The following is a 17,987-nucleotide window of genomic DNA, read 5'->3' on the forward strand; positions in this document are numbered from 1 at the left end:
TCCGACACATTAAGAATCGGATATCCATGAGGTGCCTTACCGATATCTGATTCGCAGGGGGGGAGGAACTTCACGGGCTCCCAGGAGAATTCGATACACGCCACATTAATAATGTGTCATGCGCCAACAGGTATCGGCATTTGGTAAGCGCCAAGGCCGCAGTCTCAACCCCATTGAATTAGCACGTCCCTGCACCATGTCTCGCTTGATTCGGTTCGGTTTATCTCAATCTCGGGTCAAATTTGAGATTGAGATCAAGATCGGGTTCATTTAAATTAACGAACAGACTATAAACAATTGGGATTCGGCAATGGTAACAAATTCGGGGAATAAGGGAAATGGGATTTGGGGCGGGTAATGTGAAGTTAGTTTGTCTGTGATTCTTCGATCTTTCCCTAAGTTTAAACAGAGAAAGAATCGAACTGTAATCTGCCCTTGATTACAGGCAACTTAACACAACAAAAAGGGAGAATTTGATCAGAACCGTTTATAGCCCGGGCGAGTCGGGACATTGTTGCGGGCATTCCTTGAATATTCAAGTCACAACTTCCATCCGTGTCGTTGCCCCGACAAAACTCTACCCGAACCGATTTATTATCTCTACTCGTACACGTGGCGACTCGGGAAAGCACTACCTTCAGCACTAGATGAACCTTCCGGACAGTCGGGCACAGAAGAAAAAGATACTTCATTTTACTCTGCAGCTTGTAGAGCTGCTCAGTTCGCTGAAGATTGCTCGGAACTCGACATGATTAGAGGCTAGGGGGAGCAGGGTGGAGATGTTTTTTTAGCCAGGGTTCCAGAAAGATGCATTATTGTAATTTTCAGTCTCATCTTTTGCTGAGAGGGAAAATCCCTTCGCTGGCTCTCTTAGATTATCCTCCATGCCTGTCTGAAAGAAATATAAGATGCTGTAAGTTACTTTATTCTTTTCTAATACTCTACGGAAAACACTGGTGCTATTTACTGTACATGTGTAGTTGGATAAATTGCATGTAATTTGTTTTAATTTTCGAGTGGCTTTCGTGAAACTGGAATCTACCGTCGACACTGGTGAAGTAGAAGAAGAAGAAGATGACTCGGAAGCTGAATAAAACCGTAATTTGCGTATATCCTCGCAATCAATGCGAATGAACCTCTCCACTCGTTCAGTTAAATGTGTTTTGTGGAACTGTTGAATACCACGATTATGTTTCTAGAGAAAGACGGAAACCAAAGAGTCTACCCTTGTTTAATGATCTACAAATTTATGGAGCTTTCTCGAAATGTAAATCTAGTCTCTGAGAACTGCTAGACTTGTTAGGTGGAACTTAGAAGACCCTTTAATTTGAGATTGACCTCTTCGTCGGTCTGGCAAACTTGGGGCTTCGAATTCCTCCTCTGCATAGTATTTTCCTTCCAGTAATTTCTGGAATATACTTGCATCTTAGTCTTGCCTACGGCATTTATTATTATACATTGCAAAAAATTGACATACATCCTTCTTGTAGTGAGACACAGCGACACTTTGAGGATCAATACTCGACGGGGTATAATTAGATCTCAGGCATCAAATATAAATATTGGAGCCGGTGGTTATGAAGGTGGCCAGGGAAATGAGAGTCACAAGATCTCTACCAACCAGCCCCCTGGTGAAAGTTTATCTGAATCGTAAGTAAAATTAATACCTTACTATGACATTAAAAGCGAATTAATTTCTTCTTACAAACTGCTCATGCTTGTTTTTTACAATGAATTCAGAGTTTTCTATCTTACCAACTAAGTCATTCCATACTGAATTTTCAGTGAATCTATGATAATTTGTGCTGCAATACAACATCAATGACCTCTATTATCCTATGCACTACAAACTTATGTATCTCATCTATTGGCAGTGCAAAGCCTCTCAAAGGAGTTCCATTTCCAGTGCCTATAGCTGGTGTGCTTGTTGGATGTGCACTAGCATTTTCATTGGTTGCTTTTGTCAAAGGAGGTCCCTCTGCCGTCTTAGCAGCAATCGCTAAGTCAGGCTTCACTGCTGCATTCACATTAATATTTGTTTCTGAGATAGGAGACAAGGTGATTCCTAATTTCTACTTGATTCTTTCCATTCAATTTATCTCCTATTCTGGTATTGCTTAATGAAAATAAAATATTTAAAGTGAGTTAATTATTATGATGACAAAAAAGTGGTTTTAGACCTTTTCATTTTATCCAATACATGTTCATTGTATGTTTTAGTAACATTGTTATGTAAATTCAAGGGTTGGCTCAGAAGTGCTTTATAGTGCAGCAAAGAAGTTGACCATATCTAATCTTCTGAGCTACGGGAATAATTTTCAAATTAAAAATTTCAGTCATGTCAGAAGACCAGATGCATAGGATTTAATTAGGTTGTCTACAACTATCACCGATGCAACTGATGTGTTCCGAAACCAAATTTCAGGGGCTGATGAATATCTTTCGTTGGCTTCTTTTTGTTTGCAATTTTCTTTCAGTTAATTCTTTATTTAATTTCTTTTGCTGGCTTCTTTTTTGTTTGCAACTGTCTCTCAGTTATGTCTTTATTTAACTCGGTCTCTCTAAGAAGAATGGCCTATGTAATTATGTAGTTAGCATGAAACTAGTCTGCTCCAAAATGTTCTGGCAATTGCGTTTAGTTACTTTTATGTCTTTATTATCAAATTTGCATGGATTGTTGGTGACCCAGAGTTTGGAACTTGAAATATCTTGTTGATCTTGGTAGCCATGGTCTGAAGTTTGTACGTTGATGGCTTTTCAGTAGCCATTCTCATCACTATCAGTTTTATCCTGAATTGTTTTGTAAAGTACAAAAGAGGCTATATTAACATTCTTATTCTATCTTCTGCAGACGTTTTTCATTGCTGCTTTGCTTGCTATGCAATATGAAAAAGGATTGGTACTTTTCTTCTTCACAGTTGTATTTTTTTTTTCATTGTTCTTTTGGGTGAAACTAAATTAGTGCTGTCATGGTTCCTTACTCATTTATGATTCAGTGAGTGAAATGTTTGAGTTCGTAACTTATTTATTGTAAGGGTAGGGTAGTGATTGTCTTATATGCAAAATGAATGTCTTTCAGAAACATATCTTTCATTTATATGATATTCCTATTGAGGTCTTGTATGATCTTTTCGTGTACCATAGCTAATCTGCTCGATACACGTCTTCCTTTCTTGTTTTCTGTAAATTGCTAATTTTGTTCCCTATCTCTGCTCGTTTCTCCTTCCCTGCTTCTTGCTCTTGATCTTTTTTCACTTCATTTACTATTATTGTTACTACTTTGAGGACAGTTTTAGTATATTATCACCACTGTTGTATTGTTTTTTCTTTCTTCTCCCTGCATTAATTCCATTTTTTTCTTTACGTAAAAAAATTCTACTAATGTTAGTCTACTAGAGAGTTGCATGAAGCCTATCACCGTATCAGTTTCTTTATACTGGACTATACCTCTATATTCTAGACCTTTTTCTGTTGGCTATGTTTGCTACTCGGCATATATATATTATTTCATTGACTGTTTTTTGAGGCTAATGCATAAAACATACTTTCTTTTTTGGTTGTTTGATAATGAATCCAAAGGCAGATTAGTTCAACTATATGATTCTTTTATTAACTTCAGTTCAAATGAACAGGTTCTTTTGGGATCAATGGGAGCTCTTTCACTTATGACCATTCTGTCTGTGGTAATAGGACGAATATTTCATTCAGTTCCAGCACAGTTTCAGACTAGTAAGTGTTTACTCTTCTTTATGTCATTGTTTTTTCATCATATTAAGTATCACATGGTTTCAAGAGAAGTCGTAGCCTTCTTTTGTTGTATGGCTATGAATACACGTGCCAGTGAATACTTTAGTATTTTGTATACTGACATTTGATATCTCTTGTAGCATTGCCAATTGGAGAATATGCAGCAGTAGCTCTTCTTATGTTTTTTGGATTTAAGTCGATAAAAGATGCTTGGCAACTTCCGTCAGATGTCACTAAGAGCAGCAAGGAGAGCCCTGAACTTGGAGAACTAGTGGAAGCTGAACAGCTGGTGAAGGAAAAGGTCAACTTCTGAATCCTGTTTATTATCAAGTTGCAGATGCATAAAATCAATCCACTTATTATGCAAATTTTTTTTTTTTATGAAAAATCTATGCATCGTTTAGAACTCCTCTTTTTGATAATATACTATACCTATATGGAGGTGCATTAAGCCGAAGTACATTTAATAGAGATAATGAGAAAAGGGGTAATGTTTGTTACATTTCCAGGTAGCAAAGAGGTTGACAAATCCTCTTGAAATCACCTGGAAGTCTTTCAGCCTTGTATTTTTTGCTGTAAGTAACCTCTTGTCCTCCTTTAATGGTTATCATATCATGTGCTGATTTGCTGCGGAAATTGTTTGTTCTGGTTTTTCTATTTTGGTTTTATTTGTTGCTCAGTTGGTAAACTAGATACTAGACGGTAGATACTAACTTAATGAATCAAAGGAATGCCAACAAGCTTACATATTTGGAATATGGTCATGTGCGGCATAATCTTCTGATTGACGTGATAATCATACTGAAGTTAAAAAAATTCTCAATAATTAAACAATCAGGCAATAGCGTTTTGATGGTCTCAATCATTTTTCTTTCCATAGTCAGAGAAAAAAAAGTTTGGAACATAACTGTTTCCTGATGAATCCAGGAATGGGGAGATCGTTCAATGCTGGCTACAATTGCTTTGGGTGCTGCTCAGGTGTTGTTTTGAGTTTTATTTCATGTGAAAATCTCCTCTATAGGTAGGTCAGCTTTCTCACTTTCTCCAGCTTTAACGCTGTCATCTTGTAACTTCTCTCGCTGCAGTCTCCATGGGGCGTGGCTGGTGGAGCCATTGCTGGACATTTAGTTGCCACTTTTATTGCAATTCTTGGAGGAGCATTTCTTGCCAAATACATATCAGAAAAACTGGTAGGGTCGACTGGATCAGAAAACTTATTTTTGTGTTGTATGGAAGCCAAGTCTTTGCTAGAAACTTCAAATATCAATTATGTTGTTTGATGTACTTGATTTCCTGCATACTCCATTGTCCAGGTTGGCTATTTGGGGGGAGTGCTGTTTCTCATTTTTGCCGTAGCCACCCTCCTTGGAGTTTTCTGATTTCACCCCGTCTGGCTGCCTCCAGAATAGAGCAGAAATGCATGAAAAATAATCCAAATGCCTGAAGTAGGCTTACAGAAACTCAAATTAGGTGATTTCATGGTCCCACAGGATTCTTAATGTCCGAGAAAAGTCCGAAAATTTTGCAGACTGGTCCTATTAATTTTGTATTTTTATGGTGTTCTTCAATATTTATTGTATTGACATCGCAAGTCGTTCTTGTCGCGTACTGATCTAATAACAGAGATTTGCAAAGCTTGAGATTCGAGCTCTTGGGTGCCCATACGCTACTGTTCCCATTTTAAGTTATTCTCTTTGATTATTACTTACTAGCCATCACTGCTGTTCAGACCGTCACGGTCCGAGTCCTGCTGTATGCGGAGTCAAGTGATCAGTATAGTCTCTGGCACAAGCGGAAAAGCCCTTCTGTCACGGCGTCACGTTAAAGAGTTACGAAAGTTGCTTCCTTAGGTTATATAAATAACATCTCGGTCCTCTTATATCATTACCCGTGGCTTCCCCTTTTTTTTTTTTTTTTTTTTTTCATTTCACGCATTTACCTGTGCATCTATGCAGTTGACGATGTGTATCAGAAGTAAGAGCAGAGACGTTACCAAGAATGAAAAGGGAAACTGTGGGGACGGCAACTTTGACATTCAGATGATAGAAAAGTCCCAGAGGGAAGTCATTTTGCACAACATATTTGTCTTTCTCGAAGCCCTCACTAATCTGTCCTCCAGGCTTGGCCTCAAAATCCGATGCAAGCTTCTCTTCTCGACAGCAAGCACCTCCCATCGATAACATATGTCATCACATTCACAGGTCCACGAAATCTTCCCGAACAAGTGACCCTTCATCGGTAACGTTAATTTTTGGGTTGGTACGCTTCTTCCACTTCCACTCCCCAATACAATCTTTGCTTCGGGAATGAACGGCGGGAGAGAGGACAGAGGCGGAAAGAACAGGTCGCATCCTCATCTCGAATTCCCTATACGAGACCAGACGAGACGAATCTCCGGGGGCTCTTGTCTCCGTGTGTCTTGGAAGACGACATCCTTCCTTTTGTTTAAACTTCAAACAAAACCAAAAGATCCGTCTTTAACAATCTTCGCAGGAGGTAAGCCCGACTTTCTTCTCTCCATTTAGTTTCAGTTACCGTTAATCTCCGTAATTAACTAATTAAATAAAGCTGGTTGATTTTTCTACGCTCTTATCATTGCGTAATCATAACAAAAAGTAGGAAAACGACGTGGCGCTCTACTAGATTTTGTCAGACACCTGTTTGGCGGAGGCAATCACGCGTGGCATCATCCCGTGCGTTGCTCTGCCCGAAGTTTTTCCGTTTTTGGTCGGATGCTGGAGCTTGGAACGGCGCAGCGAGGCCTTGTGTTTTTTTGTGGCCTGAAACTCTGACACCACCGCAGCTAAACGGAATTTTGAGCAAGATTGCCTGTTTCTTTTTTGGTTTTTTTTTTTTTTTTGAACTTTTTTATTTGTGAGGGAACGTCAAATCACGCCAATCCATTGATGGTTCAATAGACTTTGTCCAATGATAATTATCGCATTCCTCGAGTTATTTCTCACAGATAACCTCAAAATCTATGTTATTGTACAGTTTTCTTTTCTAAGACTTTTCAATCCGGAGTAGAAGATGAAAGGTTGAGATGGGCAATCTCTGGTGGGACCAATCCGTAACCCCAGACAGGCGAGCATGGCATAGAGAGCGGCGTGCTGCCACGTTGGCACGCCTTACGAAGCTGACGCATCAAATGGGCCCACCGCAAACATTAACTGTCTCCAGGATACTGGCGGCACACCACCACTCGAAGAGTCGGTTTGGAAGGCAAAATTCGTCCGCACACGCATACGCACACGCACATCCAACGACCCCTCCCTCGGGAACTTGGCGGCCGCCGCGAGGTAGTCCACTAACCTTTCTGACGTCAATCCATTATTCCTCCTATTTTTAAAGTGAAGAGAAAAATAATTTTACTCCCTTTTTTTGGTAAAAACTATGAAACTTAAGTTCGCCCATCCAGTCAGTAAATGCTTCTCTGTCGCTTCGGAACCGTAAGTGCAACTGCTATGTACTAGCCTCCCAACACCAGTTTCTGGTTCATATTTCTTTCCTCAAGTAGCAAGTTTTTACAGAAGGAAAAGCTAGAAAGAGAAATCGAGATCAGCAGTATACGACGGCCGAGGAAAGAAGAGGAAATACTTTAGGAGTAGTGTATGCAGAGTACGAGCTACGTTCAGTCTCTCTCTGGCGCGTGGTATTAATTTGACTGTGAAGTAGAAACTTGAAAATGACAGTTTCGAAAATAAACCTTTACCGGACTTTATTATCAGGAGCTCGCAGCATCCTATTCTCCCTGTCCCATCCCATGAGAGAGAAGAGAGCTTATCCAACAGCGGAAGGCACCAGTGAAGGGGAGAAAGAGCTTTTGCTGTTTGTTTGGCGTCTCCACCCTACTGTGAAACTTCTCCTGAAATAAAAAGCGCTTTTGAGTTTTGTCTACACCGATGAGAGATTTCTGCCTATTTAATACTCTCTCATACTCTGTTGCCGAGTTTCCATCTTTTTTGGGCTTGAGCGATAAAAAGGAAACCATATACTAACCGAGGGCGATGCAAAATCGATGCATCTGTCACTGACCATTTTCAGGGATGTCGGTTTTTATCAGCGACTCTCGAACCCTTCTGTTTTCTGATTCCATATCCACACTTTTTTACCAACCCCACCGACACAAATTCACCAAATTATCTTTATTTTCCGTGCAGTATGTATTTGTTCTTTTCAGCTCTACTTTACTATTGTTTGATTCTTGTGCTTGAAATTTGCAGTGTGACTAATAATCTTTTCTTGTTTGTTTTTCTAGTTTCATATGATGAATCACATCGTACCGGATTTCGAAATGGAAGAAGATAGTTCGATGCCTTCATCCTCTGGTTTCTTCCAGCAGAAGAAACAAACAATGTCAGTTTCCTTGGTCTTTCGACGGAATTGGTAATTCTAACATTTTTTCGTCTATTTTGATCCTTCAAGTTTTTGGTTGCACAGGGCAGAGGACGAGCTCGTGGAGCTCTTATGGCGGAACGGGCAGGTAGTGATGCAGAACCAAAACCAGAGACCGCACAGGAAATCGCCTCCTCCTCCGCCGCTGCCGCCTCCGTATCCGATTGGTGATGCTGTTCTTCCTCCTCCGCGGGAAAAATCCGCCAGCGCCACCGAGATCGGACCTTCGACGGCGGGGGCGAATCAGCTCTTTATGCAAGAGGACGAAATGGCGTCGTGGTTGCATTATCCTCTCGACGACTCCTTCGATCGCGATTTCTGTGCTGAACTTCTCTACCCTGCTCAGCTCGGAACTACTCAGGTAGCAGCCGACCGACATATGGAGAGTAAGCCTGTGGCGTCATCTTCTCGTCCGCCGATACCGACGTCCGCACGGCGAAGTGGAAATGACCATCCGCCTAACCCCAAGTTCGTCAATTTCGGGCATTTCTCGCGCCAGGGAAGCAGAGAGGAATCCCGACCGTCGGCTTCGGATAAGATCGCAATGGAATCAACGGTGGTGGACTCCAACGTGACACCAGCCGTGGGCCCAGGCTCATCTAGGGTTAGGGTTTCGGCCGGAGAAAGGACGACAACGGGCTCCGGCGTCGGAAATATCGGCAGCGGCAGCGGCAGCGGCAGTACGTGCGGCGGCGCTGCTGAAAGGGAGATAGTCACGTGTGAGACGACGATGACGTCATCTTCTGGGGGTTCGGGCGCAAGTCCTGATACTTTTGCTAAGCCGACGGCAGGTGAAGATCGAAAGAGAAAAGCAAGGAACACCGATGACTTCGAAGGCCACAGCGAGGTTAGCCATGTTGCTTTTTTAATCATTCTTAATCTTGATTAGCATTCCCAACTTCCTGTGCTTACTTTCGTGCCTCAAGGTAATTCGGGTGGGTCGGGATGCTCATAATGTCTTGATGGAAGCTAATGGCTGGTGTGCCCTTTGGGTCGCTTTTTTGACGTCTAGTCGGTTGTAATTTTCTGGACACTGTACTGTTAACAGGCGCCCATGTATTTCAAGATCGGCAGAAAAAAAGAAAAAGACAACAAGTACTCTTTTTCTGTCTGTCTATCTTTCTTTTCTTGGAATTCATTCCTGGTGCTTTATTGGATCTAGCGAAGCATACTGGTACGCTGAACTAAGACAGAACACAATAATAAGCTATTCAGCTTATTGTTTGAGGAAGTCTTCAGTTTTTTTTTCTTTTTTTTTTTTTTCTTTTCTCTTTTGCCAAAAGTGTTGGTGGCCACCCTTGGGATCGTTTTGTTTTCATTGACTGAGAATTGGTTAATCTGACGACCATCTTTTTAGTTTTGGAACATCACCTGTTTATTCATAGACACAAGTAATAACGGTTGCTGTTGCTTTTGTTGGCTTAGTGGCCACTATCAAGAACCACAAGTAGTACTTGATCTCCACCATTTAGTCTTTTGAGGTTGGTCCATTTTGTTCACTTTTAGTGACACTCATTAGAAAAGCTAGCTTTTGATGTCCTTTCAGCGCTAGTTGTTGTCATTAAAAATGATAATACTAATCTACCTGACTGACTATTTGCTGATAAGTATAGAAAACTTGGGCAAATGATAGAAGGGTCATACAATAGATAATCATGGTATAGATACATAAAATCATGTTTCTACCAATCTGACAAAATGTTCTCTTGGTAGCCACAATAATGCAGTCCACGCATCAGGAGCCTTCATTTAGTGTGTAGGAGTGCTCTGTTCTTGCCATAGTTACTCAGGTGGATCTTCTATTATTAGAAGCTTTTATCATTGGTCTGCAGATCTAGGAAATTCCTTTTTCATCCTATATGCCAATGGTTGTTGAATACTGAGAGCTGGTCAGTCTTGTATCTTAGATGCCTTACTTCTCATTTCGCTTACAAGAGTGTTAAATTTATTTTATGGCATGACAGGAGGCTGATTACGAATCCGTTGACGAAAAGAAAGCTATTCGACGTCCCACATCTGCAAAAAGAACACGTGCAGCAGAGGTGCACAATCTGTCTGAAAGGGTGTGTTTTCTTCTGCAATCTTTGTTGTTCAAAATTCTAATTTCCATCTATAATGGTTTTCTTAGTTATATTATTCAGAGTGGTCTATATGTAAGCACTTATACTTCTTACCCACGTTGCTGGGAGGAAAAGGAATATCAATGTTATTTTATCATCTGTGAGAAGGTAATAAACAGTCTATGAGTCCAATATATCTATTTTTTCATGCAGAGACGAAGAGATAGAATTAATGAAAAGATGAAGGCCTTGCAAGAACTTATACCACGATGTAACAAGGTTTGATGTCCATCTATGTAGCTGTTTTTCAGAAATTTCTGAGGAAGTTGATATATTTATGTGTGTAAATGTTTTCAAATTTCTGATTTTAAGGATGTTATTTCAGACAGACAAAGCTTCAATGCTGGATGAAGCAATCGAGTACTTGAAGTCCCTGCAGTTACAAGTTCAGGTGTGTTTATTTGTTGATGATTGCCTTGGTGTCCTTCTAATACTGGTTTGGGCACAACATGTAGGATGGTTATTGCATTTCAGAATATTGGTCCCAGGCAGAACTTAAAAAATTGAGGTTATGTGGTCTTATCTAGTAACCTTCCAAACAAGATAGAGGTAATCACTATCAGGTTATAACCATCAGAACAAGATAGGAATAATCTTATATCCCAAACTTCAGTTGTTGCTTTTTTTTTTTCTTCTGTTTTTAATGTTTGCAGGCCTTTTTGGAAGAAGGATAATGAGGTGGCATTATTGTGTTGCAGAGTGACACTTTTATGTTGCCACTTAGCTTGATTTCTGGCTTGGCGTTGGAATAAAATTTGGGTAAAACATTACATCTTAATGGAAAAGCACACATGAAAATTTTATTTGCATATTGTTCCTGACCTTCTGAACTAAAATGAAACAGTATGTGCAAGTTCTTAAGGAACAGCAGAGAAACTCCTGGAACCAAGATATTTTCCTAATCCTTTGTGTCCGGTCCCAATCTGTGGAAAGTTCTACTTGGCAATCCTAAAACCAGGCGTTAAAATCCAATTGATGTGCGAAATGTTGTCATTTGATATTTAATTTTTTAGCTTCTCTCTGAAGGAAAACGGCTAAGCATGTGTTCAGCATATTTTATTACACTAGCAGCTTTAAGCTGTATCATTTATGAGGTGCCATATACATATTTGTTTTGCCAAGAACTTTTTCTTTTCTTAAAAAACAAATTATGCAGATGATGTCAATGGGCTGCAGCATGGGGCCTATGATGTTTCCTGGTGTCCCTCAATACATGCCACCAATGGGAATGGGAATGGGGATGGGGATGGGAATGGGGATGGACATGAACCGAACAATGTTACCATTCCCACCAGTTCTTCCGACTACTCTTCCTGGTTCTGCTGCAACTCACATGGGTCCAAGGCTCCCAATCCCTCCTTTCCATATTCCGCATGTACCACCCTGTGATCAATCAAAAGCTCAACCAACAAGCCATGTTGATCCAGCATGTAATTGGGTTGGTGTACAAGGGCCCAGCCCGGCACAAATGTTTAATCCTGCTGACCCTTATCAACACTATCTTGGCCTACACCACATGCAAGTGCCTCCTCAGGTATTAGTATTATTATTACTATCATGCCTACTCTTCTTTTACTTTTTGGTTGTATTGTGCGAAGTATTACCTCTCCTTTCTTCTTATCTTTCCATTTCAGAATCATCCTCGTCAAAGATACTGCTTCTTCACCAAATAACTATTTGGGAAAAGTAGACTGTTAAATATATCATTCCTATTTTTATTTTTATTTATTTTTATCTGCACTCCAGATGCAATTAACATCTGGAGATGTCAAGCTTCAATTTTTATCTCCGGGAAAAAGTACTCTAGTTTGCTTGTGCTGTTTTGGTCTCTTTCTCTGTTTGAAATATTGGATTCTTTGTTTAGAACCAAGGAGCAGCCAAGCCACCCATCACCCGCAAGGAAGCTGAGACTCCTGAAAGTCCCAAGACAGGTACTCGTGCTATCAACACTCTTTTAAACCGAGTTGGTTTTCTTTTTTCTCATCCCATAGGAAATTAGGGAGAAGCTGAAGACGCAGCTCTTTAATTTATTTAGAGATTTATTTACTAGGACCTTTGTCAACTCCATTATCCTATAGTGCAATCATTTGGGTGTAAGGAAACAGCTTGCAGCATTACGTCGAATCAACCTTTCTGAATTTGCTTTTAACTGGATATCCATTAGGTGCCTATTTGACATGTAACGATGCTTCTTCTGAACTGGTCAGTCGTTCATGACAGGTTGAAGTGTTTCACACAAGCATTGGGAGCAGCTGCCAGCTATTTTTTGTAGAGTAAGAGCCATGACACTCATGTTGTATACAGGGTCGCTTTGGACACTGGAATACGACACGGCTAACCTGTAATTATCAGGAGTAGAATCCTTTTTTTTTTTTTTTTTTTTTCCTTTCCCTCCCCTCCCTTTTCTTCTTTTGGCTCTAAATTATTGGTTTCCCGTCTTCGTTAAAACAAAAAACAAAAAGCCAAAAAAGAAAAGAAAAGCGTAGGTCCTCTCGTTGTTCCCTGCTTTAAGCTTCACAAGGTACGTCCAATCCGAGACTTGGAAGGCTATTGAACACCAAAAAGGTTACCATCCTTGTATCCATAATTCGACAAGTTTTTAGCCCCCACCTGTACCACATCCTGGACTCATGGGATGAAACAAGAACCCTAACTTTTTTCCAGTTGAGTTGGGTTCCTAGTAAAAACCCAACCAGATGCCCATCCCTAATCATAGGTTAAGTCACCTTGTGACTGGTTTTATGTCAAGTTAACCGGATGGGGAACTTGTTCACATAAGGTTTTATATCACTTACCCCATCCTCACCAAAACTAGTCAAGTAGGATTCTTTATTTGACCCAACCTAGCGGGTGTTTGAGGGATAGATCGGAGATGGGTTTTGGAATAAGTAGGCAAAGGTACTTGCGCTTGATCTGTATGTTGTTAATAGATAACCAAATATTCTCATTTTTCTAGTCTAGGTTAGGTTTGGTGACATTGTGATACGTGGGCAGGCGTACCATATAGGCAGCATAGCTAAAGAAGGGCACGAGGAAATCGATGTTGGTGAAATCTGATGCGTCACAACCACAAACTGATGGACCAAAACGAGGTTTTCAAAGTGTTATGACAACCCTAAATTACTAAAATGCACACCCCAGGGCAACAACTCCTTTAAGCGGTTCAAAAACACAAAACAGCAAATATGCAGCCCAATAGCTGGAAGGTGGTTGACTCTTCAATTTGAAGCCTATCCAAATGTATTAGAATAGGTCTTTTGAGACAATTTAGGAATGTGTGATAATGCTTAATTTTAATTTGAATAAAGAAGCAATTGCCTTATTTAGGTGGCAAAATCTCATAAAAATAATCACTAACTAATGTATATCAATCTTACTATTTTTAATAAAAATGAAGAAATAAGAGAAGACACAAATTCATAATAAAATAGAAAATATTTCAATCATATCAAATAAAATACATTTTTTTTTAGAAAAAAGAGAGATAGGGGATAAGGGAGAGATAAGGGAAGGTACCTCCCCAAAACATGCAAAAGTGGGAGGGTAAGCCCTTCCTCAATGTTATGATTGTTTTTGTTTGATACTAAGGGACCATTTTTATTGTCTAATTTTTCATGCTATTAGAAAAATTCTTTGATTGGCTTTTTGTGATTGTGTCTACATAAGAAACAATAGAAAAATTAGTAATGACCGATTTTTGGAGTACTTTTCAAACAGGCTGTTTGATTGGTGTATAGTCTTTTGTCATTTGGTAGGAGTGATTTTTTTCTTCTCCCATTTTCGTTTTATCCAAACTAGGTCCTTATGTTATTTTGATTCCTAACTTAAGAGTACAAGAAAAAAATATTTTATAGTATTTGATATAACTAACAAAGAAAATTTACACGTATTAGGGTAAAAAAAATTGTTATTAGTAATGAAATACATCGAAGTAAGGGAGAAAATTAAAGATAAAGAAGCTTTATAGAGTTTTTACAAAGTGTCAAAAATAAAAAAAAAATTAAGATTTTTTTGCATGCTCAAGTTAGCAACTCCGACTTAAGGAAGAATATTGAAAAACATATATAAAAAGTCATACATTACTCTCATGGTAATGAATCTCATAGAAAAAGAATTAACGTGGTAGTTTTATAAGAGTCTCATAGGTAGAAGTCTCAAAAAAGTGTTTTTGTTCAAAGTAGCTTTAGTTCTTTTAGTTTTTTTTAATTGTTGTTTACTTTGCTTCCAATTAGGAGTTCCATTTTTGTTGTAATTGAGATAGGGGTAATTTAATTTTAACTTTAATTCTATGTGTTCTCTCTATTAAAAATAAAAACCCAATGTCCTCAAGTAATTATATTTAGGTAGAGTAAATCCTTACACATGTAATGATTTTTGTTCCATCCTGATTTATTAATAGGTACTAAAAGAATAGAAATTGGATGACCCAAAGTAAAATCTTACCTTTTTCTCTTCTCCTGTTAGAACTTAGCAACTTTTTCTTCACTGAATTTCTTCTTCAATTGTTATCTTCCATCATTCATAGGTCTTTTTTCTTTCTTCCTTTGCTTTCTTCTTTATCTCTTCGCTTTCGCTCGTAGTGAATCAACATGACAAAGATCGTTTTGGTTTCATATAGTTTAACCACATGTAGTAAATACTGTTGAGATTTGTTTCCTTATACAAAATATATTCTTTCCTTCCTTTAGAATATCCTGTAATCCATGTATTCTTATAATCCCTATAATCATGATCGAACTTACCATGAGTAGATTATTACAATCTATAAAATGACTATTTAAGCCAGACGATGTGAATAACAATACAATACGAATTCAAACCTTATTTTTAACTTGGCATCATAGCAGGAGAACCCTTCTCCTTGTCCTTCCCATCGTCGTGAACATCACTGTTCAGCAGTGCTCTTGTATTCTTCTCCTTCATTGCCGACGACTGTAGTCGAGCTATTGCTCAGCCTTTCAGCAAACCACACCAGCCCGACGGAGAAGAAGAAGCTACCGTAAGCTTTTTGAGTCTTCTTTGTCGTTGCCATGAACAGAACCATCATCACCCTACTCCGACGGAACTTCCGAATGTCGTCGACGACTGTAGCCAAGCCACCACTCAGAGGCAAGAAACAAACCAGACCAGTTTTTTGTGGGCGTTTATTTTTTTCTGACCACTGTCGATCTTTTTGCATCATGTCGAAGGAATCCTACGATGTATGGTTCCAAATCATGGAAATGCAAATTGCAAGACGTGAGAAGCTTGAATATATTATGGAGAAAACACTACTCCCACAAGAAATTGATGCTTCCCATACGAAGTGATATGCTGAATATCAAAAGGTCAAGGAGTGGTTGCTAACCTCGTTGTCATCGGATATTGTGAAGCACTATAGTCAACTACGCACCGCAAGTGAAATCTGGAATGCTTTGGCCAAAGTTTCTACGATGGATCAGATGAATCACAACTTTTTCGTTGAATTAGAGAGTTTTCTCTACCAAACAGACCGGTCGCTCTCTATCAACGCATTATGGTGATCTTGTGGAAAATTTCCAAGAACTTGATCATCATAACAGGATTATAATGAAAGATCATGATGATGTTATCGCCTATAGAAAATCTGTTGAAAGATTGCATGTACACATTTTCTTAAATAGATTGGATGCAGAATTTGAACAAATCTGAGGCGAGATTTTTAGAAAGGACCCGATATTGGATCTTGAAGAAGCCTATGCTTATGTACGTCGTGACTCTGTTCGCAAAACCACTTTAAATGGTGAAGTTGATTGTGTTGAGTCATCTGCAATGGTGGCACGTTGAACTAAACCTAAAACAGCTCGACCAACAGGTCCTACTAGTGCTCAAAATCGGGCATCATAATCTTAGAATCGTAGCTATAAGATTAGAACAACAAAATCATAGCGCATTTGTACTCACTGTGGTGAGACTGGGCATACAAAGTCACGGTGCTATGAACTTATTGGGTATCCAGAATGTTGGGATCCTACCAAAGCCCCTCGCAAACGGAACTATAAACCAAATAATCATGCTTCAGTTGTTGTAGCAGAACCTTCCACCTCCAAAACGACTGAGGATGTATCAACTTTAATTGCTATATCTGGTAAGGTTTTTAATACTCCCGTTCCTAGTTGAAATAATGAATGTATAATTGATTCTAGTGTTACTGATCATATAACTTTTGACAATCATCATATTCAATTTATGAAACCATCTAAATAGCATATTGTATCTAAAACAAATGGTACTCCCTCTCATGTTATTGGAGAAGGTTCCATCACCCTCTCTAAAAATCTGAGTCTTGATTCTGTATTAGTTATTCCAACCCTCAATCTAATTTATTATCAGTGGCTCAAATAAATCTTACTCTGCATTGTATTGTGATTTTTTTGCCTAACCTTTGTGTTTTTAAGGACATTTGAACTCGAAAGACAATTAGTTATGGTACTAGAAGGGGAAACTCTATTACCTTGATCTGATGCCAGAGAGTTCTCATCAGTTAGGTTAAGCATTCTCCGTGAATAAATTTGCAGATTCTGAAATTTGGTTATGACATAAATGGTTGGGTCACTCATCCTTTGGTTATTTAAATAAATTGTTTCCAAAATTATTTACTCGATTATCTGTTTCAAAATTTAAGTGTGATGTATGTGAATTGGCTAAAAGTCATCGTGTTCTATTTCAAATAAGCATGAATAAAAGTCCAACACCCTTTATGATTATCCACTCTGATGTATGGGGTCCAACAAATATAGTCTCTCTTAGTGATAAATGGTGGTTTGTTTCCTTTATTGATGATCACACCTGTATGACTTGGGTTTACTTAATGAAATAAAAAAGTGAAGTTAATTCATTATTCAAACAATTTCATAGAATGATAGTCACTCAGTACCATTCTACAATAATAACTCTTTATAATAAAAATGGTGAACAATTTGTTAATCAAGGTTTAAAAGAATATCTAGATGATCATGGTATTACTCATCAAACTACTTGTCTGTACACCCCTTAGCAAAATGGGGTTGCAAAGTGAAAAAACTGCCATCTTCTTGAGGTTGTTCGTGCTTCCTTGTTTGAAACTCATATGTTGGCTAGTTGCTGGGGTGAAGACATCACAATTGCAGCTTATCTTATCAACCGAATACCCTCAAGTGCATTACAATTTCAGACCCCCTTGAGTGTTCTTCATGAAGTCGTGAGTTCGCATGTTATGTCGAATCTACCACCTAGAATTTTTGGGTGTGTAGCCATTGAAAAATAAATTGGAACCCCAAGCTCTAAAACGTGTCTTTGTTGGTTAGGTTCAACATTAGAAAGGTTATCGTTGTTATCATCCTCCCTCTCGCAAATTGTATGTCACTCTTGATGTGATATTTCACGAAGATAACATGTATTATTCTACTCCCGTGTCTTCAATTCAGGGGGAGAACAAGATTGAATTACAAACCTTTAATCATTATTCAAACACCTTGGATACTATAAGTGGTGAGTATTCAGATTACAGTAGTAAACATCAGAATGGTACAAATGAGTATGATTCACAGGATGGAAACAATCAAAGACCAGATGGAAGTGGTACAACCAGAATCTCAACCGACTACTTCCCCCCTTCATAATGTACCAGTAGATCAATTGCTTTCTGAGTCCGAGTCCACTTCTGTGCCTCAGGTAAGTTCTGAAACTCCACTAAGAGTGCTACCTCATCGAACCACAAGAGGAAAA

General features: G+C 39.0%; 2 protein-coding genes across 3 annotated transcripts; both read left to right on the top strand.

Annotated features, from left to right (window-relative positions):
- The first annotated feature begins 671 nt into the window (after window positions 1–671).
- LOC137955039 (protein PAM71-homolog, chloroplastic) lies at window positions 672–5,381 on the top strand. Its single transcript, XM_068801919.1, has 10 exons — window positions 672–913; window positions 1,491–1,650; window positions 1,875–2,058; window positions 2,852–2,899; window positions 3,633–3,729; window positions 3,888–4,048; window positions 4,257–4,322; window positions 4,675–4,725; window positions 4,833–4,937; window positions 5,061–5,381. The coding sequence occupies exons 1-10, from the start codon at window positions 808–810 to the stop codon at window positions 5,124–5,126; spliced, it is 1,044 nt and encodes a 347-aa protein (XP_068658020.1). The 5' UTR covers window positions 672–807; the 3' UTR covers window positions 5,127–5,381.
- A 2,167-nt stretch (window positions 5,382–7,548) lies between these two features.
- Window positions 7,549–12,691, top strand: LOC137955048 (transcription factor PIF1-like). Of its 2 annotated transcripts, none has more exons than XM_068801925.1 (9): window positions 7,549–7,906; window positions 8,006–8,103; window positions 8,188–8,989; window positions 10,107–10,205; window positions 10,416–10,481; window positions 10,588–10,653; window positions 11,419–11,796; window positions 12,127–12,193; window positions 12,483–12,691. In XM_068801925.1, the coding sequence occupies exons 2-9, from the start codon at window positions 8,012–8,014 to the stop codon at window positions 12,485–12,487; spliced, it is 1,575 nt and encodes a 524-aa protein (XP_068658026.1). In that variant the 5' UTR covers window positions 7,549–7,906; window positions 8,006–8,011; the 3' UTR covers window positions 12,488–12,691. The 2 variants fall into 2 exon arrangements, with proteins under 2 accessions (XP_068658026.1, XP_068658031.1); XM_068801930.1 differs by lacking the exon at window positions 12,483–12,691 and adding an exon at window positions 11,897–11,948 and having other exon boundaries at window positions 12,127–12,195.
- Window positions 12,692–17,987: the final 5,296 nt, after the last annotated feature.

This window comes from Aristolochia californica, unplaced genomic scaffold, assembly GCF_029961685.1.
Source record: "Aristolochia californica isolate CCGP_79_NKW_82.1479 unplaced genomic scaffold, dmAriCali1.0.hap1 SCAF_1, whole genome shotgun sequence".
NCBI lineage: Eukaryota > Viridiplantae > Streptophyta > Magnoliopsida > Piperales > Aristolochiaceae > Aristolochia > Aristolochia californica.